At 39.9% G+C, this 24,010-nt stretch overlaps 1 protein-coding gene across 4 annotated transcripts in view; it reads right to left on the bottom strand.

The window, feature by feature from the left end:
* Sorcs1 (sortilin related VPS10 domain containing receptor 1) overlaps positions 1 to 24,010 on the bottom strand; it is a 508,764-nt gene that overhangs the window by 144,062 nt on the left and 340,692 nt on the right. For all 4 annotated transcript variants that reach the window (XM_028773166.1, XM_028773182.1, XM_028773180.1 and 1 more), the window contains exon 5: positions 21,310 to 21,383. In XM_028773166.1, coding sequence (XP_028628999.1) covers positions 21,310 to 21,383 — 74 coding nt within the window. The remainder of the gene's footprint in view (positions 1 to 21,309; positions 21,384 to 24,010) is intronic.

A 24,010-nucleotide genomic window follows, 5' to 3' on the forward strand; every position in this document is an offset into this window, starting at 1 on the left:
ACACACACACACACACACACACACACACACACACACACACACACACGGGTGATAGTCCATGAACTGGATAGCATCTACATGAGAAGCAAAATTCACTTACTTACTTACTCAAAATTCCAAACGCCTAGTGAATAAAAACAAAAGCCAACATATTCTTCTCATTAAGAGTCCACAATTACAGATGAATGGGGAAAGGCACATTTGGGGTGCCATTGCAACGACCAGGAGAAGGGGTTCTTTCCTTGTAGATAGTGTCTCAGGAAGCAGCCAAGTCCAGGTTGACTATGACATGACGGCAACTAGATCAAATCTCCTGTAATGTTTGACCAAGTGATTGATAACCAGTGGTGGGGATGCTGCACATCCGACTTACATAGAAACAGCAAGCCTAGCCTAAGATCAAAAAGAGAGTTCTCCACATGGGCAACTATGAGTGCATCAAGAGAGTCAGAGTTTTCAAAGTAGAACAATACAAATAAGGGTAAATACTGTTAGGCAGTACCATCAAGTACCATGATGCAGTGGGAAGGCTTCACATTTGACTCTCAGAGTCATAAGGTGACATGGAATAAAGTTAAGAAAGCTTGGCTGAAGCTGTGACTGAATGGTACAACCCTCGCCTAGCGTGCATTTAGTTCTGAATACAATCCTCAGCACTGACAGAGAAAATGAAATAAATACACTATATAATCAAGTAAAATTATGCTATCCCCTGCCCATGTGTGGACCTTGAAGAAAACAGAAGTGTAAATTTTCTGGCCATGCTATATGTGCTTGGCTGATAAAAGCAGAGAACAGCCTGCTGCGGCCTAGCACCTCTCGGCATCTGGTATCTCAAGTTACTGTTCCAGTTGATAGCTATTTCAGGGTAAAACCCTCAGGATCAGGAGAACCAAGAATGTGGAGAAAAATAAAACCAGCCTGACGCGGTGTACCATGGATGCTAGCAGTGCGGTGTCAGCCCTGTGAAATACAGTCATCCCAATGCAGCCTTTGTAGACATTTTCTACAGAGGAACTCAGAAATGTCACTAGTTTATCATCCTCCTGGCATTTTGTCTGGGGTGATCCCACTTTAATATAGTGCTCAATAAATGGCGCAGAGCCACAGAATGTCCTGAAGTAGATAACTGCAGAGCAGGTATTAAAAATAAATACTGTGACTGGATAGCACCTACTTATTCAGATTTAGAAATGCAGTAACATCATCCATGGAGCAGGCATCTGCAGAGGGACAGAGGCCATTCGGGAAGGAGATCCCTGTTTTCCTTTTCTTGCTTTTGATGGCGGACTCGAGTACCCATAGGCATCCTCCTAAATGCTGCCTTGGAAGCAAACAATCAATCCTGTCTGCAGGGGCATCGACACACCTTGCAGATATTAGGAGCTGGACTCTTTGGTTTCCTTCTGGTTAGCAAGTGTTGGCTCTTCACCTGTCATGATTGTTTCTAAAGCAAACATCACTGGGAAGTCTTGGGCTATGGCCGCAACTTTTACTCTAGAACAAGGCAGCTTAACTCAAGAGCTCCTCTCTTGCACAACCAGAAAAAAAAAAAAAAAAGCTATGTGAAAGAAAGGCGGCTTCCATGTCATTTTAACCTGTCTCTTCAGCCTAAGAGACATGTTTTCTTCTTGTTTCTTTTAGTCTAGGTCTCACGCCACCACACTGGTTTCTGAGTAACAGAGCTACCTCCTTTGAACATCAAATAAAGAAGCCAGTAAGTAGACAACACAACTCAAAAGACGTATCATTTTGCTGCGCATAACAGCATACTGAGAAATCAGCATGGGCTGCAACCTTAAGCCTCCCAAGGTCAAAATCTGCATCTTGTCATCTTTATTCCTTAAGCCAGAAGACATTTACACAGAGGTTGTTTTCAGAAATTGTGTGTGTCTGTATATGCATGTGGTATGTACATGTGTATATATGTATGTTTGTGTGTGTGCATGTAGTTTGTGTGTTAGGGGGAGGGGCAGGGGGAGGGGGAGGGGAAGAGGGAGAGGGAGAGGGAGAGGGAGAGGGAGAGGGAGAGGGAGAGGGAGAGGGGAAGAGGGAGAGGGAGAGGGAGAGGGAGAGGGGAAGAGGGAGAGGGAGAGGGGAAGAGGGAGAGGGAGAGGGAGAGAGTTGTGTGTAGAAAAACAGTGAGGAATGAGGTTCAGATGCCCAGTGAAAGGATTTGTACAAGTCAGAATGATAATGACAAGGGTGAGATGTTTGTTGCACAAATTGCTTGGCAGAAGTAAAACTTTTAGTGTAATCATAACATTAGAGCCTGGCTCTTGGCATGGTTCTTGGCCTTCTATGACATTACATAACTGTAATGTCATAAGTGGGGGCACAAAACACGGCAACAGTGAAAGGTTCCTGAAAGTACAATAACCAGGGATTGATTCAAAACCAAATGTGAGGAGGATCTCAGAGATTCTGTAAAGCGCTCACAAGTAATGCGTCACACATCCTGACTGCCGGCTTTCTGACTGCACAAGATGTTCACTTTGTACCATGCATGCCGTTATTCCACACAATGCCAATGAATGGTCCACACAGCAGCTCCACATAGTTCCAGATTACAGCCTGTTATAATCTCATTGACTTTTCTGTGTGCTTTCTGCTCTGACAGAAACATAATGATCTGATTACAGAAAAAAAAAAGCATTTAACAGTGTCCTACTGTCATTCCTTAACACGTGTTACAGTAATGTACCTTTGGATTGAATTATATTCAAATTATTGATTTAAAAAAATTATTTGAGTTGCTGACACGAAATTCATACAGACCAACAGCAAGAACAACAAAAGCAGTAAATGAATTTTGGTTTGGTATCAAAACAAGATGTATAACCATTTTCCAAATGACCATAAATGTACTTGGTATGTTTTGTGTTACAAATCTATGTGAATTCTAGTTTTCAGCATGGATGATTATGAAACCAAAATATGGATCAATTCTGAAAAACACTGATGATTCTCTGTGCCCTTCAGTGTTACATACTCAGTGAAGACTTAGGTCTTAGTTACAAAAATAAGCACCTCCATCTCATTTGTATGAGTTTTTTGTCTTTTGTCTTTAAAATGTTAGAATTAGAAATATGTTTATTATTTATTGTCAATAACTATTTGCTTTCTATACCTGTTTGACAAACATACACAGCCAGGGTCATGTACATATTTCTTGGTCACCTACTGGATAGAAGTTGAGTGTCTATTCTAGGGTGCCCACTTGAGTAGGCGTGTGCAGACCAGGACAAGCATATCTCCTGCACTTATTTATCCTCACTCCCTTCCAAATTGTTTGTTTGTTGCTGAGTGAATTTGCTTTTTATATCATTATTTACATTTCCAATCTATTTCATAACCCCCACTTTCCTACTTTTCTTTGTGTCTGTTTTCTAAATGTGTGTGGGATAGAGAGGAAGAGGAGAATCTATATACCATGGACCATGGCCAGGTCAGTGCATCTGATTCTCAAATAAAAGTCATAGGGCAAGGAGATTCACAAAATAGATTTTAAGAAAACAACACATCTGACTCCCTAACAGGAGGTATAAGGCCAGCAAGATTCAAAGATATAGATTTAAAATAATCATGAGCACAGTTAAAGAGGAGCTTGTGAAGTTTTATTAAAATTCTCTTTTATCATTTTTAAATTTTAGTGGTATCATACTATTAGCTACTTGATAATTTTGCCTAATAATAAATCTAGACGACAGTTCCTTATCAGCTCATGAAACTAATGAGGTAAATCTCTAAGTACTTTATTACAGTCTATTCCATGAAAATCTCCAATTTACAGAGCTATTGTCTATTAATAGACCCAAAGTAAAAGTATGTACTGATAGAGAAAAAATTCACTGGGAAGAAGCAGGAAAATAATGGACAGCATCTCTGTGAAAGTTCTGTGGTTGGGGAACAAATAGAGCCTCACCTTTATAAGTATCGATAAGGGGGATATATTTATATAATAATCTTTTAATTATTATTAATCAACTTTAGTATGAATAAAAATAAAAGCATTTTCAGTATAGAAAGTGAAATCTATGTGTTGACTAAGTTTATGGGTTAATAACAAATGTAGAAGGAAAGGTTGCTTGCAGTGGAAGACAGGCCAGAAATATGTCACATCCCAGACATAAATGGTTACCATCTTACCACCCGGGCTAGGATGGAAGGCTAAATCTGTGAACCAATTGTTTCTGGAAAAAAATTAGGTGACCCATTGGAAGGACAGTGTCTGTGCTGATGTTGTGCTCAGAGTGAGAGGGGAAGCTAATGGTCCAGCTAGGGCAAGAAAGGAACAAGAAGAAAATGATCTTTGACCTCTCCTTTCTTTAGTTTCTGTGTAAGGATCAAGAACTTCAGATGAGAGACCAGCACAGGCAGAAGCTTCAAGGCATTGAGTCCTGTGCATCTTTTTCTGCTGGAAATAACCTAACCTCAGAAATCACATCCCACAAGGGACTCTAACTCTGATGTTTGGAAACAGCTATCTCCAAATAATGTTTTGCTTGAATACATCAAGACAAGGAGAAAAAAATGAAAACATACCCAATACATGGTGTTTTTTTTTTCACTTATAAATTAGATATGTGCTAGGTACTTATAAATACTGACCACAAAAATATACACAAATTATAACTGATAGAAGACTGAAAAGTAATACAATGTTTTAGTGACTTCTTGTGACATATCCATGAATCTCCCTGCATACTTCTGGGCTGTTGAAGAAGGTAACTGTGGAATCTGCTACTCTGTGCTGAGTATTACAAGGGAGCCTTGTTACTTAGCACAGTGACGAGCACACGACTAACTCTGAACTGGAATGATTTAATGAAGACTTACTGTGTCTGGTAAAATTCTAAACATTAGGGATTAGATAGAAAGTGAAATGGAAGAAAATCCCAGTACCACTTTAAATTTTAATAATGAAAACAATGAATATATATATATATGTGTGTGTGTGTAACAAATATATATATGTATAAATATATATGTGTGTGTGTATGAATGTAAATATATTATATAAAAATATATGTGTAAATATGTTATATAAATATGTACTATATACATACATATACACATATATTACAGGGGGTAAGAACACTTCTGGAAGGCTGAATTGAAGATAAAATATAGAAACCATTGCATTTAAGTATCTCAGAAGAAAATCAACCTCTTGTCATAGGGTCTAGATTATAGCCGGTATTTATCTATTAAATGTGAGACTGGTGTCAGTAAGGGCGGTGAGGACATGACCTTGTCTGTGTCCTGTACATCATCTGTCATCAATTTAGATGAGAATGAATGTTGTGTGCCTTCAAATTCCATATATGATACAAATGGGGGAGAAATGATGAAAACTGTAGAGGTAATATCAGTTCTGAAAGCAATTCATGTGCCTAATTAATAAACAAAATATTTTGACCAGAATCTCGGCTTTCTACTTTTTTCATGGCTTTATGTATCAGCTGTGAAAAGAACAATGTTAATAATAGTTTCTAATAATAACTGGGCTGGGGATATAGGTCAAGTGCTTGCCTAATAGTGGAAATCACAAACTTCAATCTAATAATTTTCATACAATAGTAAGTGTGTGAAATGTACAGGAACTGTGGATGGAGGAAATACGCTCAGTGAAGCATCCCTGAAAAACAGAAGTTAGAGATGAACAAATTCAAATTCTTCATATTACAGGTAAGAAAGCCATGGCTTCTAAAGAACAAACACCTTCTCCTTAAAAATTGGAACTTCTAACCTAGGCCTGGTAAGAGATGGACATATGGACAGACAGACAAAGGGCTTGGAAGAGAGATGAATGTAAAAAAAAAAAACATTTAGCATCTCAGAAAAGGTAGTGCCATCTTAGAATGTATATACATCATTCAGTAAAAGGATATAAAAAAAATGTAACAAGGGAAGCTTTGTCTTCTAGAAAAATGTATCTGGGGATGAGAACAATACAGTTCTAAGCATACAATGGAGTTTCTGGAGTTTATAAACAACCTGGATACTATCTTCAGGACAGAACTTCAAATAAGTCAGATGTATATGCCTGTAACCAGGCAAAAGATCATGAGTTGGAGGATAGCCTGGGCTACACAGTAAGATCTTGTATCAAAGAACAGCAGCAGTAGCAGCTGCAGATCTAACAATCATAACAACAAATGACTTTTCAAATATGTGGATGCAAAATATGTATTTGCATGGGCTGGACATATTTGAACCCCCAATAAGAGTGGCTCAACCATCCATGTAACCACTCCTCCATACCTTATGAACCTACTGTGACACGAAGATATTCTCTGGCTTTATTTTCTGGTATAGGTACCTCTGCAATATACTACCAGAAATTATTCCCTAAATTTACCTTGAATGGGAGAAAAGAGAGATCCAGTTGATAAGGTCTGGAATGTAGAAGGGATAATACTGGGTGAGGCAGAAGAAAACTGGAATGAAGATAAAGGTTCCTACAGTTATAAAGAATTTCTTGAGTTATGAGCTCGAGGTGTGAGGGATTTGGCAACAGGTAAAGGCAGTGAGTTTCTTCGAAAGAACTTTAAAAGCCTTGCTAATCTTCTTCCTGAACTTCTAGGTGCTGATTAGCAGTGGAGGGCAGTGCGATAATGGGAAACAAAAAACACACCTTTTTATTTTACTACTTGATTTTTTTGTTTTTTTTTTAAGTCAGTATTTTATCATAGATGTGGATTCTGGAGGGTGTGATTTTGCATTCCAGTGTGATAAAGAGAGTCCGGGAAGGTCAAGTGAAAGGGAAACCAGAGAGTTGAAGAGACAGAACACAAGGGGCAGACAAAGAGAAGATGAGGATGATAGGGGGAGGGAAGACCATGCGCTCTCATAGAATATGAACTCAAATCCTCTGGGAGCGCATCACATTCATTGCTGATCCTGGGGTAGTGTCTCGATGTTTGCGTAGGTCTTTCTTTCGTATATAACTAATGTACCACATCATTAATAAAACATGGGGTAACAGAAGACTTGATAAACTCTGAGAGCTATTATGGGATGTACCATGTAATCAGCCTTAATTCATCTTTCTTCTCCAGGCTGTGGGTGGGGCATGCACATTTTTGTGTTACAGATGCTACAGTGATAATTGCTCTTACATGTACATGTTTAACATCTTTAATTTTCTGTCCTTTCAATAGGTAGTATAAAATGACAGAACACTGGATCATAAAGAGTAGGCATCAGGAACCCTGCAGAAAAGGGGAGAAAGAATTGTAGGAGCCAGAGGGTAGATCACAAGAAAACCCACGGAATCAAATAATCTGAGCTCACAACAGCACACAAAGACTGAACCAACAACCAGGGAGCCTGAATGAGCCTGTCCTAGGCCCTCTGCCTACATGTTACCGTTGTATAGCTTGGTTTTCTTATGGGACTCCTAACAGAGGAGGCAGGGGCTGTCTCTCACTCTTTGCCTTAATTAGACCCTTTTTCTCATACTGGGTTGCCTTATCCAGCCTTAATAAGAGGGTGCTGAATAATAAGTCTTACTGCAGCTAAATATGTCGTATTTGGTTGATGTCCATAGGAAGCCTGTTCTTTTCTGAAGAGAAATGGAATAGTGGATGTGGGTGGGGCAGAAAGGAGGCTGGAATAAGAGCAGGAAGAAGAAACTGAGGTCAGTATGTAAAAAAAAAAATCATAAGACAATAATAGGCATTTTTAAAAAGTCTCTTGATATATAATGTCTTTTTTTAATTTTTTATACAAATTATATTCCAGGAATAATATGCAATAGTACCTATTTCTTGATATCTCAACAAGTCTATATAATATCTCCTCAAAAATTCTATCATACAATCATAGCTTACTAAATGAAATGGTATATTTTTGGATGATTTTTACCTCCTATTTGTGAGATTCAATACTTTTTGCTACACCCCCCCCCCCGGCCCGTAACACACACACATACATCATCCAGACAATCAGAGACAAAGAAAACTGAAAACTTCAGGAAACTAAAATAGCATGTTAGACAAATGTAACAAGAAATTTTGCATTATAAGAAAAATGATACCTGTAAAAAAAGCCAAGGTAAATAAAAATAAGGCTTCAAGTTGATAATATGTAAATTTCCCAACTATGAGCATTGGGCTATAGCTCTGTGAGATGACTTAACACTGGTCAAAGCTGGTTTACACATGTGTGGGGATTTCCTAGAATGTTTTAAAAATAATTACTTAATTTTCTGCGTTTACTTATATGTTTGTGTATGTGTGTGATATGTGTAGAATTCCAGAGAGGTCAAAAGAGGCACTGAATACACTAAAACTAAAGTTGTCGTTAGTTTTGAGTTGACATGTGGGTGTTGGAAACCAAACTCGGTTCCTCTGTAAGAGCAGTAAATGTTCCTATCTGCTCAGCCATCTTTCCAGTCCCTTGCCTGGGGTCTTTGTCATTTTTTTTTAACTCTGAAATTACTTAAAAACTCAAATATTGTGGGAGGAGAAACTACATCCAAAGCTTATAAAAATATACTGAATTGTAAAAAATCTAAATAGGGAAACAACCCATGTCTCGTCTTAGGAACACAACATGACCACATGGCATATCTCAGCCATTTTTGCCTTTCATTCTGTAAAGACAGTAAATAGATATGGCTGTGATATTTCAGCTGTAGCTGGTTCATGATTCATGGTTTCAGAATCACACAAATAAAGTTATGGTATACTCTTTTTAAGTGACAAAGTTATAGTAATGTCACTTTTGCACCTGTGTGTGTGTGTGTGTGTGTGTGTGTGTGTCTGCACGTGTGTTCTATTCTAGTGTGTGTAGGTGTGTAGGTTTCAGCAGAGACCAGAAGAGGATGTAAATTCCTCTGGGATGCTGGGAATTGAACTCAGGTCCTCTGTAAGAGCAGTGCATACTCTCACACCCTGAATATTTCTCCAGCCCTATAATAATGATTTTGATTATAAGGCTATTTTTATTCATTTTTTCTCAGTAGGAAACAGCACTGATATCAGTGTTCTTATTTATTCTTGTTTTAAAAGCCCAAATTTCACACACTGCACTGATATGTTGAGCACAGGCACTGTGGAAGCCTTGAACATTAGGAACGTTTAGAAGGGCTAGGTGTTAATGTCTGAACTGCGTTCCTCTCTTGTTCTCCTAGGTATCTTGTTTTCCACGATTGCAAAGTTGCTCAGAAGTATACCTGCTCATAGGAGGGATGAGACCCATCAGTGTGTTCTCTAGAATGGCAATTCAGAAACTGCACAGGCATAAATATTCTACAAGTCTCATTCTGTCACCATGGAGGCCCAAACTTGCTCTGCTCAGCACATGATAATGGCTTTGTAATTCAATTATCGGTAATAGTAATGTCCTCTGGGATTTATCTGCTGTAAATGTGGCACTCATGTAAAAGTCTTTACCATAAATCTTATGAATGCGGGTTCTGTCTATACCCTGGAGCACATCTTGCCATGCCTGTGAAGCCTTGACACTTTTCTCTAAATTATGGGATTGCTTTGCTTAGAGGTGTTGATGTCTTAAGTGCCAGGGCCAACAATAAACAACATTGGGACAGGTCCATTTCCTCTCGTTATTCTACTTAGAGGAAGATAGATCCTGATAGACAGCAAAGTTCTGTTCTCATTTTAAAAAGCTCTTGGCATTCATTTCTCTAGCACTTTGTAGACGAGATGCCTGCAAGTCATAGGAGGTCAGATGGAATGCCCTCTAAATTCTCCTGGAGTGCTGAGATTCTGATGGATAGCAATGTCAGGGACGGTCTCCTGACCTACCCTGACAAATTACCAACTGCTCAGTGCTGTGTCTTTTCCACCCTATCTTCTTCATGATTAGGTACTAAGACAGCCTCATCTAACCTTTCATAGAAAAAAAAAATATCTTGGGCTACCTCATCCCCAAATCCATTTGTCAAGTCTAATCATCAGACTAATAGTTGGAAGCCTAGTTCACCCAAGCTCCAAATCCTTATTTCTTGTTTCATTTTAATGCCTTTTAAACCGGTAGGTGTCTCATGATGATCATAATGTAGTTAAGATATTTTTTAGTGATTCACAAAATAATAGTATATATTTATTTAGTTAAATTTTAGATTAGATGTTAATGGATATGCATGTGGTATTTGGGAGGCATTGTTCAGTGTAATGTGCCTTTAATCAAGCCTCTCTCTCTCTCTCTCTCTCTCTCTCTCTCTCTCTCTCTCTCTCTCTGTCCCCCTCTTTGTGTGTGTGTGTGTGTGTGTGTGTCTGTGTGTGTGTGTGTATAATTGACATTGTACTTAAACGTTAGACAGCAGGGCCATTCAGAAAAAAGGAAAAAAGTTCTTATATGCAGTCAAGCACACAACACACACACACACACACACACACACACACACACACACACCCTAAAAAAACCAAAAAAAAAACCAAAAAACCAAAAAACTAACTGGCTACTCTACACCTCAGGAAATAGAAAGAGAAGTGTGACTCAAGGAGAAAGGAACAACATCTAAAAACGGATAACGTGACATGCAAATGATGCTTTCCATTACTGTATGAGGAGGAAACCTCCTGTCAGGTGGAAGCATACTTTTGTTTGTTTTACTGAGGAACACTTTGAAAGGTGAGGGGTATGGTTTATGTTGCAGAATTTCAGCAGAAACATTGTGACTGCACCCAGCACCTAAAGGTGAAGAGAGACTGAATGGCTAACCAGAACTACACACAAAACCATTGGGAAATCCTTGAAGCCTTTGAGATTTTAGTGAGTTATGTTCACTATCATTATGTTAACTTCCTTTAATCTAATTACAAATTAGGATACCAGAGTTATGGCCACCGCTTTCCTTTTTTCCCTCTCATTCATGCCAATGCTTGGCACTTTGACATCAGAGGGATTCTTCATGGAAACCACGAGGTGTGATTGAATCTCTATTGTGCAAAGATAGAGAAGCTGCTGCCTAGGGGGACAGGAAATCATCAAGATAAGGGGACAGGAATCGATGGCGGCCATTAGTGAATGGAGGATGCAGGAGAAGAGATGAGGTCATACTGTACAAAGGCACATTCACTTTCATCTGTAAGGCAAACTTGCTAATCACAGGAAAAGATTAAGAAGTGAAGGAAGGTTTGAGAGGCTTGGGAAGCAGCACTCGTGTGGAGATCATTAACTTCTAGAGAAGAGATAAAACACCGGCCTCTCCAGGATAATGAAACTGCTCTTATCTAGCACTCCTGGTGCAGGTGCAGTTAATGTCCCAGCATAGTGCCTGGGATGAGTCTCAGAACACCTTCCTCTGACCGTGCTATGCTCCTCATTGAACTTCCTGGTTCCGCTCACAGGGTGGGGCTCAGACACAAGAGAGGTAGTCACCAAGGATGACAGAGCAGGAAGAGATGAAAAAGTCTGAAGTCCAAAGAAAATGGTTTCAGATTGTTCTGACCTCCCCAGAATAATATACGAAAAAAGGTATGAAGAGATAGCATTACCTTGCAGCCATGTAGTGTGCATACTTACATGGATACACGTACATGTTCATTTTGCTGCAGCTAAGGTAGTATACAAGGTAGAGAGATGTTGGGGATTGGTGCTAATGCTTTGATTTAATTGGGAATCTGCATGTACAAATGCTGAAGGTTCTTGTCCTCAATTGGGTTTGATCAATCAATAAAGCTGCCAGCAGCCAATGGCTGGGCAAAGGGAGATGGGGTGGGACCCTTAGATTTGTGAGGGCTAGAACATGGGAGAGGGAAGGAGGGAGGATTGCCATTGTTTGGGAGAGAAGGATTGGACATAAGAGCTGCAGGAGAGAAAGGCAATCAGCCATGTAAGAATTCATGTAAGTGGCCAGCTGATGGTCACTTCCCTGATTGGATCTGGGGTAGCAGGTGAAGGTTTAGGAGTCTCAGGAGTACCAGAGGGGAACAGTTATTTACTATCAGGGAAAGGTTTAAGAGTTCCCAACCTTTGAGCTAGTCATGACTTGTCAAAAATCAACTGGCCTCTCTCTCTCTCTCTCCCTCTCTCTCTCTCCCTCTCTCTCTCTCTCTCTCTCTCTCTCTCTCTCTCTCTCTCTCTCTCTCTCTCTCTCTCTCTGTCTTTCATTCTTGAATCCAGATTGCTCCTGGTTGGGTACACAAGTGCAACCTACACAGAGCCAAAGCAGTGTTGCCCAACTTGGCTTCTAATTAACTTACTTCTTAGCAGGAGCAGGAAGGGGGAAATAAAAAAGATGTATTTGGAGATTATACCAAATGTTTTACTCTCTGATAATAATACTATTTCATTTTTAGCTTGCAAAATAAGGAGTTTACTAAAGAAAACTGGCATTTTGGCCAGCTTCCTTGGTTCCTACAGATAGTGAACATCAAATCTGAGATTAAACTTGGATATGTTGACCCAAAACAAACATATGTTATTCTGACCAATGACACAAAGAGACCTGAACTATAATACCTGCTAAACTATATTATATTTTGGGAAGAGACAGAAGTAACAATTAACTTTGAAGAACTAAATGGAGAACCATGAAGAAGGCAGACAATAACCTAAGCTAAGTGTCAACATTCTTACCCAACTATGGCAAGGTTCACTGCAGATCACCTGTATATACTTGGGCAGCCAAGGATAAAGAGGACAATCCTGACTTGGGATAAGAGTCCAGGAATATAGAAAACAGGATGTCAAAGGTCTAGGATTAAAAGCTTTATTGATTCATAGCATCATAGAGGTCATGGCGTATACTAGACATAGGGTTGCAGCCTGGGGTACCATAAGTATGTCCTTAGTCAGACACACCTAGTTTCAAATTTCATCACTATCATCTTCCAGTGTATATCAAAGGGGAAGTGAATAAATACTTATGAGACTTGGCCTTTATACTTACATTTCTATTTGTTGCTCATCTGAAACAAGTATGAAAACATCTACGAGTGAGGACTATCTTTTATAGATGCCTTTGCATTACCCTCTCCTTTTTCCTTGCTAAAAGCTGTAAGGCAATTCTGCCTCATGGCCATTCCTCAATCTCTGGTCATGTTGCTTGCTAAAGTTGATTCTACCCCCAGGTATAACTAGGGGCTTGTTACCTAATCAGGCCCATAAGATTAAATTCCAGGAGTTTGGTTGGATGGAGCATTTTATTAGGAGACACATGCTGTCCAGAGGGAATTTTGAAGACAGAGACTGTACTGTGTGGAGGGGAAGGTGGGCCTGGCAGAGAGAGAATATGATTTGATCCATTTAATAAGCCTGTTGATCTCAAGGAACATACAGTTGGACCCTCTGTTGTTTCAGACCCGTGAATAAACATCTGTCATTTTATTACTTATGCAGGCTATATTTTTTATTATATCTTGATAGTCTTGATCAATTTATACAATTAATGCAAATACTTAATAAGCCTCAAATGCAGTCAACATATAACAAATAGGATTTTTTTGTTTATTGTCTAAGACTGGCAAAGGATGTCAGTCATGCTTATCACACTAAACTCTGGGAAGCAATGAGACTATTGGTATGATTTAGTACACACGGTGTACAGTTCCTCTATCTCCAACTGTTGACTCTGAGGAGTAAACTCAAGTTCTCAGGATTGAACTGTAAGTGCTTTTACCCACTGATCCATCTCATTGACCTGAAGGCTAATTTTTAACAGCTCTAAATTGTCATGTTAGTTTATCATAGAAAGGTGACAATCACTATTCAGCTGACCCTGTTAAAGGCAGTCCCTGTGTGTAAACAAACGTTACAAAGTAACCTCAAATAAATTTTCAGTTAAGTGGAATTTTCTTAAGGATACTTTTTAAACTTAGTGAATTACTTCATCTTTTGAAATAAAAAGTATTCTCCAGGTTTTAAATCCCAAACCTTACTCAGGCACCAAACCAAATTTTTCGACTTTTATAAATCACTGGGCTATGGATACAAGTCCATTTTCAAGGCATTTAGGTATAATGTTTCCAATGCTATGATATTCTTCAATGTTTAATGCATGAACTCAGCTCTTTCTAAATTATTAGACTAAAATGAAGAATATACAATTTTACAAATCTAACAATATCTGGCCTTATTGTGGGATAAAGATGGCAAACACATTTTTTTACTTTGAGGTTAACTGTTAGTACCACAAGCAAGAAAATAAAGCCAGATAAATGTAAGTTTCAAGGCCCTTACGTGGTTGTTCTGGTCGATAACTTATACAGCTTTTCTCTTTCATTAGAATGTTGTAACAGCTATTTCCTCACAATGGTACCATGACAATCAAGGGCCATTGTTTACTGGGTACCTAGACCATTACAGGCATTCAATACAGAGCCAGGTACCTAAATACAAAGCTGGTCATGGCATTGCAGTGATACTCTGATCTCCCATCAATCCTTCTCACCTAATGAGAATCCATCTTTCCTTCTTTAATATGGAATCCTTAAGAGATTCTATTTTCTTCATTATGTCACATCTCTGTTTGACTATGAATCATGTCATTTGATTGAATCCAGTTGAGTTTCCAGGGTAAATAACTGACCTTCATGTATAGTAAATATGTCACCCTCTATGTCTATAATCATAGTCAGGCCATTTTTGTTCCCTGAAAACAGAGAACATTTAGGGCAGCTGATGGAACTTCTAAACTATTAGGCTGTAAGCCTAAAGATGAGAGTGTCCATTCTGTGTCCCAAAGTGGAGAAGGCCATTCTAAGACTAAAACCAACACCTGTGAAATGGAGACAACATGTGCAATGTCAGCCCATTGTGGATGGTTGTGTTACTGTGAGTCAGTGAGCTCTGCAGATAACTCTCAGGGATACACAAAGGACTTCACTTTCCACAATCCCTTTCTTAGTAGATTGTAAAGCGTGAACTCACAGTGTCCCCTATAATGACACGGATTTCTCACATAGGAAACGGCATATTTATGACTGTCCTCAGTTAAATAAGCAGAAAGGCTAATCCATTAAAAGCAGCATTGTGCTTAGACATGTTTTATATGAGGTCTTAAATCACTTCTGGAAGGAATATAAAATCTTGGGATGAAAGTTGCTATTTATAGTTGTTATGGCAGTATTGATAGCAATCACTAGTTAAGGTGACAATAAGACGATACTTCCCATCATTATTTACAAGTGGCATTGATTGCTTCCAGGGGCGGTGTGACCACTGCCTCTCACAGACAATTCTCAAGAGATCTTGATGATGTGGAAAACCTATGATTTTATCTTCATGTTCCAAACCCCTGTGGAAAGTGCTATGTTATTACCCATGGTCATTTAATGATTCAATTTAACACTGGAGAAAACCACCTGAGAACTAGTCACACCCTCCTACTGGGCTGTAGCAGCAATGATTAAAGCACATTTCTTTTAATTAAAGCTGGATGAAAACTCCTCAGCAGTTTGATGGTTTCTATGTAATTTGAAGCAACTAGTCTCCAGGAGTGAATATAATAACACACATGGCTTTGATTGGCAGATTTCTTGCTGGACTCAGGAAGTGGCTCAGTGTCAGAACACAGGCCGTGTGGCCACAGACCAAGACATTTCTACAGGAGCTGTGGTGCTGTGCATCTCACAGGATGCTGTTGCCCTTTCTGGCCAGACAATACCAAGCAAGCTGAAACTCATGTGGGCCAAATGCCAAATATATTTGGAAAGATACAAAAACAGACACTACAGCCAAGAGACCTTTGAACTGTGACTACTCATCTGTCTAAGGCGTTAAATGTCCAACGGCGTGGTGAGCAGCAGAGGCAATAGCATTCATACATGGAGTAGAAATGGACTTTGGAGATACCCATCACTGGAAAAATGACCTTTTTACTTTCCAGCTATGTGGCTTTGGTCTAATTACTTAACCATTCTTTGTCTTAGACTTATCTTGTTAACAATGCTAAGGAGAGGCTTCCCTCAGGTAATTGTTTTGAGAATTAAAGAGCTTTAACTTTAAATAGCACTTCCACCCTGCTAATGCTTGATCAGGAAAGATGTGTTCGCATGTTCAAAATAGAAAAAAAAAAGAACCATACAGTGGACAGACAAGCTAGAATTCACAAACAATATTGTATAGTCCTTTTGAAATATGTTGATTTTGTGACATTTTGTAGATTTAGAAATCTACTTTTAAAATGAAACCTTCCTTCAAAGTATTAGTAAGAAAAAATGAGTTGACATGAGTGACAGGGGAATGTGGTCTGTCTTGCTTGCAACAATGCCATATGAAAATAAGATTTCATGCAGTACAGTAAACACTGGTTCCTGTTCAGACCTTCAGCTGTACGTCCTTCCTGGGCTATCCTTTTAAGTAATGCTTTTCTTTATTTATGTTGCTAAGGAACAAAATAAAAACCCTCCAGTCTAGTGTCCTGAGTTCTACTGTGTACACTCTAGTGCTACAGTCCATGTGCATATGCTTGCAGCCCCTGTTAAGCCTGGTTTATGGAAAGGTTTGTCCTCTATAGCTATTCCATTGGTAAATATCACTACCATCTCCATGATAAACCGGGAGGTTTACACTTTTTAAAAAATATGTATCTCAGCTCTTCTGTATATATAAAGTAAACACATACTTACATACACACACACACACACACACACACCACCACCACCACCACCAACAGCAACAACAGCAACAATAACAACAAAAACAAGCAAATAAACTAACAAAAACAGGACAGAAAGTAGTGGATGAGGGGTGATGACTTTCCTTTTTTAAAAAGGACATTATCATTTTTAGATAGTAAATAGAAATGACAGTATCTCATGAACATGGGAGAAAATGAAATATCATCCTGAGTGAGATAACTCAGACCCAAAAGGACATACGTGCTATGTACTCACTAATAACTGGATATTAGCTGAAGACGTTCAGAATACCTAGGCTAGGATACAATCCACAGAACTCAAGAAGGTTAACAAGCTAAAGGGCCCAAGTGAGGATGTCTCAATCCCACTTGGGAGGGAGAAGAAAACAATCAAGGGGAATGGGAGGGGGGAGGCAGAGGGAGGGAGGAACATAGTTGGGAGAGGAGATAAGGAGGGGAAAGGTGGAACATGATAGGTATTGGGTGGGGGGAAGACAGGAATGAAGCCCTAAAAACCTCCAGAATGAATGGAAACAAGCAACCTTGGGAGGTGGGGGGACCTTTCAGAAGGTACCAGAGACCTGGGAGATGAGAGACTCTCAGGACTCAAAAGGAGGGACCTTGGATGAAGTGCCCTACAGTAGGGAGAGGGAACTTGTAGAGCCCACTTCCAGAAGAAAGACAGGACATCAAGTGGAGGGTTAGGGTTGCCATCCCACAGTCAAAAGCTCTAACCCAGAATTGTTCCTGTCTGAAGGAACTACAGGGACAAAAATGGTGAGAGAAAGAGTCTGAGAGAAAAGACATCCAATGGCAGGCCCAAATAGGGATCCAAATTGGAAGGATGCCCCGGGTCATGACCCTATTACTGATGTTGTGGTGTGCTTGCAGACAAGATCCTAGCATGGTGGCCCTCTGAGAGGCCCAACAACCAGCTGAAAGTGTCAGATGAAGTTACTAGCACCCAAACAATGGACAGAAGCCAGAGTCTCCTGTAGTTGAATTGTGGATAAGTTAGAAGAAGCTGAGGAGGAGGACAGCCCCATGGGAAGACCAGCAGTCTCAATTCACCTGGACCCCTGAAATCTCTCAGACACTGAGCCACCAACCAGGCAGTGTACACTAGCTGATATGAGGCCCCCAATGCATATACAACAGAGGACTGCCTGGTCTGGCCTCCAAGAGAGAAACACCTAACCCAGGAGAGACTTGAGGCCTCAGGGAATGAGGAGGTCTGGTGGGGGAGGGGGAGGGGCTGGGGACATCCTCATGGAAACTGAGGGGGGAGGAGGTGTGGGATGGAGTGTGGTCAAGGGGTGGATGGGGAGCGGCATGAAAACTGGACTGTAAAACAGGATGAAAGAATAAAACAATAAATAAATCCTTTTTTTAAAATGTAAAAGAAAGGGCAGCTGGGGAGAAGACTCATCATATAAGAGTTGCTCTCCACAGAAAACACTGTAGGGTTCCCAGCACCCACATGGTAGCTAAAAACCAACTGTAATTCCAACACCAAGGGTATTTGATGACCTCATCTGGACTCTGCAAGCACTGCATGCATGTGATACAAAATGCAGGCAAAACACATCTACGCATACAACAAAAATAAATAAATCTTTTCATGTGCTAACCCTAGTGGAGACTGAAGAGGATACAGAACTGGATCCCCTGACCTGAGAGAGCTCAACTTGGATTTTGAAAGGGTATTCCCAACATGGGCAGCAACAGGAGAGGCGGAACCAGGCTTCAAGGCAACCAGTCAGTCAGCAGTGGTTCATTATGATAGGAGGAGAGCGGTTGTCAATTGAGGCTGGAGCTGTCTTCCAGGGTACAAACATACATGAAAGGCAAGGAAAAGACCTGAATTCAGATACCTAGCACTTATGGAAAAAGCCATGGATGTCTGCAGCCTCAGCACTGTGAGTGTGTGTGTGTGTGTGTGTGTGGTGTGTGTGTGTCCAGGTAGAGGTCAGAGACAGGGGGATTTGTGGGGCTTACTGGCTGTCAGCTTAGCTCCAAGTTCACTGAGAAATACTCTGACAAGTTAATAAGGCATAGTGTAGAGCAGACATGCCATTTAATGTCCTAGTGTACACTCACTCACACACTCACACACACTCACACACACACAGGCACACACACACATACACACACACACAAAGGCACACATCACAGAAACAAAGCAACAAATGGAAAGAAGAAAAGGAAGAAAAATAAGTGGTCTCACTCTACATAGACATTTCTAGATTGCTTGTCTGAGCTTTTTCAAGTCTCTCTTTCTCTCCTCACCCCATCCTTGTCCTCTTCCTCCATCCTTCCTCTTCCTCATCCTTCCTCTGAGACACTATTTTACTTGTAGCTCCTCTAGCATGAAACTTATGACAATCAGGTTCCTTCGTGTTGCAAGTACAGACACTTATCCCCATACAAGGTTTATGCAGTGCTGGAGGACTGGACTCAGGGTATTGTGTATTCTAAGCAAGCAATCTCACTCAACCAAATCCCCAGCCTCTATAAGAGCTTTGTAAAACATCCCTAGGGCTAAGCCTTGGTGTTAGATAGCTAATTAGGGGACTCAACTCTGGGGAAGACTCAATCTCCCTCACTACCAAGTGACACTAATTGAACTCAGCATGTTGCATTTATATATGCACTTATATAGTAATTAAAGTAAAAGGTCATGATGTCATGAATTTAAGGGAGAGTGGGAAGTGACAGGAGGAGTTTGAGGTAGGAGAAGGAGGACAGGTAAATATTCTATGCAAATATGAAATTTTTTTAAAAAGAAAGGTAGTTTCTCTAACAAAGCTCTCTAGCTGTCAAAAACCACAAGTACTTTAATGAAGTATTGGAAATTATGAAGTGCAAGTGCTGGATGTGGTGGCACTCATGTATAATTCCAGTGCTTGTGAGGTAGAGGCAAGAGGGCTGTGAGTTCAAGGCCAGCCACCTACACATAAAGATTGTGAGGATATGCTGGCTTTCAGGAGAATTTATCTAACCAAATAAAGACACATGCCCACACACACACACACACACACACACACACACACACACAGAGCAACAGGCAAACACATGCTTCTCTTTGAAATAAGTGTAGCAGCAAGGGAAGCAGAGGCATTGGGCAGCTGGAATAAAGCAGCAGACTGCTTCTCCATCATGCCATTCCAATGTGATTTCAGAAGGGACATCATGAAAATAGACACTTTTACAGCCCTTGTTGTAGAGATCATTGGCTCCTAAATGCTCCTAAGTGCCACTGTCTTAGTGATTCTGGATTGTTTAAATAAGGAGTACATAAAGTCTCCTGTGAGTTAGTTTCTTTAACTCTATTATAAAAGCAAAAGCCTGGAACCAGGGTGGGTGTTACTTCAGTAGGCAGTTCTGGATGAACTAGGGTTTGCTCTTTTAGGTGAGGATACACATTGTAATACTCTCACTAAGTAAAATATCAAAACCACACTAAAATGTTCAAAACCTTGTCCTTGGACTTGGGGTTGGAAACACAAAAGCCAAAATTAACTTTTGTCACTTGGTTGATTTTCAAATTGAATTGCCTACTGTCATGGAGAAGGCTACCTATTAAAGAATTAGGAGCATGGTGAAGAAAACCAAGGTTATGATTTTCTTGGCTTTATTTCTGTTCTATATTCTTCTGCCTCCTCCTTCCTCTCTATTATTTCTTTTTCAAATGCATAATGTTTTATAACATATGGTTTACTATTTACTATTTCAATAGACATTATTTATCTCTATGTGAATTCTTATAGTAAGCTTATTTGTAACTATTTAAAATATGACGGCATGTGTACAATTCCAGCACGCTATAAATAAAAGGTATAGGACAATGTCTGTCACTAACACTCATGCAAATGTAAATACCCCTGTCATCTATATCTATGCTCCTCCTGACATAAAAATTAAAGCCCTAAGCTGAAGAGATTGCATTTGGAGTTAGGTCTTTGGAAGATAATTCAGTTTATAAGAGGTCATGAGAGTGAGGTGACCACAGCTTAATTTGTATCCTTGTGACAATGAGAAGGGAGGGAGATCGGGACCCTTCTTTTTTCCACAAAGGTACAGCCATGTTCAGGTCAAGAAGAGAGCCCACACCAAGAGATAAATCTGATGGTACCTTCACCTTGATCTTCCCAGTCTCCAAGATCTCACATAGACATATCAGCTGTTTATGCCACCAATCTATAGAATCCTGTCACAACAGCTTGAGCAGAGTATGATCCTGTGTGTATATGTGTTTGACAATTCACAGAACATAGCTGGCAAGCCAAGGAGGAGAATGGGGTACTGGTTGTATCAAATAAGATAAGAAGAAGGCCTAGAAGACCTGACATAAGGAAGGGGGACAAGATCTGCTGATTAACTAATTAAGATTTCCTTCTTTATACTGAAAACCTTTATTTGAATATGGAATATATATTATATGCATAATATATTATATATTAATATATATGTTATATATTAATATATATTAATATATATGGTATATAAAATGCCTTAGTCAATAAAAGTTACTGTGCCTTAAAAATGTCTGTATCTATGGTTCATCTAAATATATCAAAGCAATACTTACAAAGGACCTGAAGTTCACGAATATTAATGATACATTACGGGTTTATGGAAGAATACTGACACAACTTTTAAGAGCATCTGAAATGTTTGTTATTCCAGGGTCCCATCCTATACTAGAGCGGGTGATGGTATGTTAGGCCAAAACATGGAGTCACACTTACCAGTAGAACCTATTTGGAACCACTGATTCCTGGATAAGCTGCCATCTTCTGCCAAACTCAGCAGAGCTGTATAACTGGAGAGAGGGAGAGAGAGAAGACAGATCAGAATCAGGGCTCTTGTACTTGATCTTTGATTCATCAGAAGCAGCACCTGGCATTTCCAGGTAAGGGTATCACCTCTGTTTTACATGTCAATCCTGCAAGTCACATATTAACATCTCATTTTAAAAGTTATAAAGACTGGCACTCGGAATGATATGAAGTGCTGCAAATCACACATTTAGTAAACAGTGAAGTGAACTGGGAGGCATAGCATGCTCGGCCTGGTGGCAATGTCTTCTCTTCCCCTTGATAGCATAGACAACATGGGATGGGTAGCATCTGGGGTAAAATCAGTACTTAGTTTCTGAAGAGCTCACAATGATACCTGATCCTGATGGAAACTGTAAGATGCTAGAAGCAACCCAAGATGAAGAAATGCAGAGGCTGCTTCTAGAATTCTGGAGAAACAAATGGGGGTCTAAAGAGATAACAGGACTCAAATTGGCAAAACCACATTTCTTACAAAGGGGTGAGCAAGGAATCAAAGCTGTGAGACAGGTGAAGACAACATACAAATAAACATGGCCTATCTCTAGAAGTGTGGATGAAAATGTCATGGGAAACCAAGTATCGAGTTAAGGAGAACATATTCAATCACAGAGGCAACGAGATAGTGCTAGTCTTTATTTGTTTTCTTTATTCCTTTTATTGAAAACAGATTCTTTTCTCATAGAATATATCCTGACTATAATTTCCGTTTCTTTCTATTCTTCCTAATTCCTCCACCCACCTCCCCTCCCCTCAGAACACACTCCTTTCAGTCTCTCATTAGAAAAGAAGAGGCTTGGGTGGGAGGGATGTCTCAGCAGTTAAGAGCACTGACTGCTCTTCCAGAGGTCCTAAGTTCAATTCCCAGCCACCACATGGTGGTTCGCAACCATCTGTAATGGGATTTGATGCTCTCTTGTGGTTTACATGAAGACAAGCCATTCACACACACACACACACACACACACACACATGTATATATATATATAAGTATGTATGTATGTATGTATGTATGTATAATCTTTAAAAGAAAAAGAAAGAAAAGAACAACCAATGACAAAATAAAATAAAACAAAAACTATCATATCAAAGTTGGACCTTGTAGTCCAACAGGAGGAAAAGAATCCCAAGAATCCCTGTGCCTTCTGCTTTAGACTCTATGAGTTCATGTATATCTTGCTTAAATGATTCAGAAGGCCTTGTTCTCCTGGTGTCCTCCATCACTTCTGGCTCTTAAACTCTTTCTGCCTCATCTTCAGTGGAGTTCACTGAGCTATGAGGGGAGAGATTTGATGGAGACGTCCCACTTAGACTCTTTCTCTCTGTGACATTGTCTAGCTGTTGGTGTCTGCAGATGTTCAATCTGCTGCCAGTGCAAGCCTCTCTGATGATGTCTGAACAAGGCACTGACCTAAGTCTTAGTCTTCCCTAAGTCTCTGAAATATCTAGTCTTTGGTTGTTGGTTACCCAAGCAGTGTCAAGTGTAAGTTCCTCCTTGTGGAGTGTGCCTTAAGTCAAATCAGACATTGCCCGACTTCCACAAGTTCCAACAATCTTTTCAAAGAACAAACACACAAGTCTCAGTTTAAAAAACCCTAGTCTACATAGACCAAACTCTTAGTATAGCCCAGATCAAGTTCTTAGTATAATGCAATCATTATCTGTATGTTATTTCATTTACTCCTTGTTCCCTTAGCTCTGTGATGTGTAAAGTTCTTGTGGCCACTTTATAGATGGCCACACCAGTGGTCACATTCCACACTGCCACATTCTCCAAGGGCGATTGCACTGTGAATTACTTCTGACCCCAAAGATGTCTTTTATTTCTTTCTCTTATGACTTCTGCTTCATTTCTACTTCTCAATCCTCTTCTAGTAATCTTTATGTCGTCTTGGAAACCTGTGTACCCAATTATTATCTTATGGAAGTTTGAAGAACCTTTTTTTCCCTCTATGTACCTGGTGTCCAGAGCGGACAGCTACTGATTTGGAAAACATCATTTGGTAAATCTATTTCTTGCCCAGTGCCTGGCGTAAAATACACCTGACCATCAATGTCTTTTCTCTGCATTTGTCATCTCTCACACTGAGTGGATGGTGAGTCACTGTGCTGAACAGAGGCAGCACCTGCCTCCTATTCTTTTTTAAGCCACACAAACTGTACAACCAAAAAAAGGTCAAATGAATCACCAGGTGACTCATCAAAGCTGTTGATGCACCAAGCATGGCCAAAGAACAACAACTCAATTGAGTATTTACTGCTCCTGGAAAGAACCCCATTATGACACTGTTCACTTAGCTAAAACACATCCTGCAATCTAGAGAGGAAGAGATGGCTGGGTGTTAAAGCAAGCCACCTACTGGCTCTACTGTATAGTATTTGATCCTCCAACAAAGAAGAGTATGACATTTTGTTTCAAAGCCTTGCTTCATAACTCTACGTTTAACCTTCTTTGCCAAAGGTAGAATGTTGAGTGCCCCTAATAAGCTCATGTGTAAAACACAGGGTTTCTCAGTGACACTAGTGGGAGGTAATGGAACCTTTGAACAGAGAAGCATTGTAGGAAGACCATTAGTCACTGGGGACATATCCTAAATGTCACCATGAGACC

This window comes from Grammomys surdaster, unplaced genomic scaffold (genome assembly GCF_004785775.1).
Source record: "Grammomys surdaster isolate TR1022 unplaced genomic scaffold, NIH_TR_1.0 66, whole genome shotgun sequence".
Lineage (NCBI taxonomy): Eukaryota > Metazoa > Chordata > Mammalia > Rodentia > Muridae > Grammomys > Grammomys surdaster.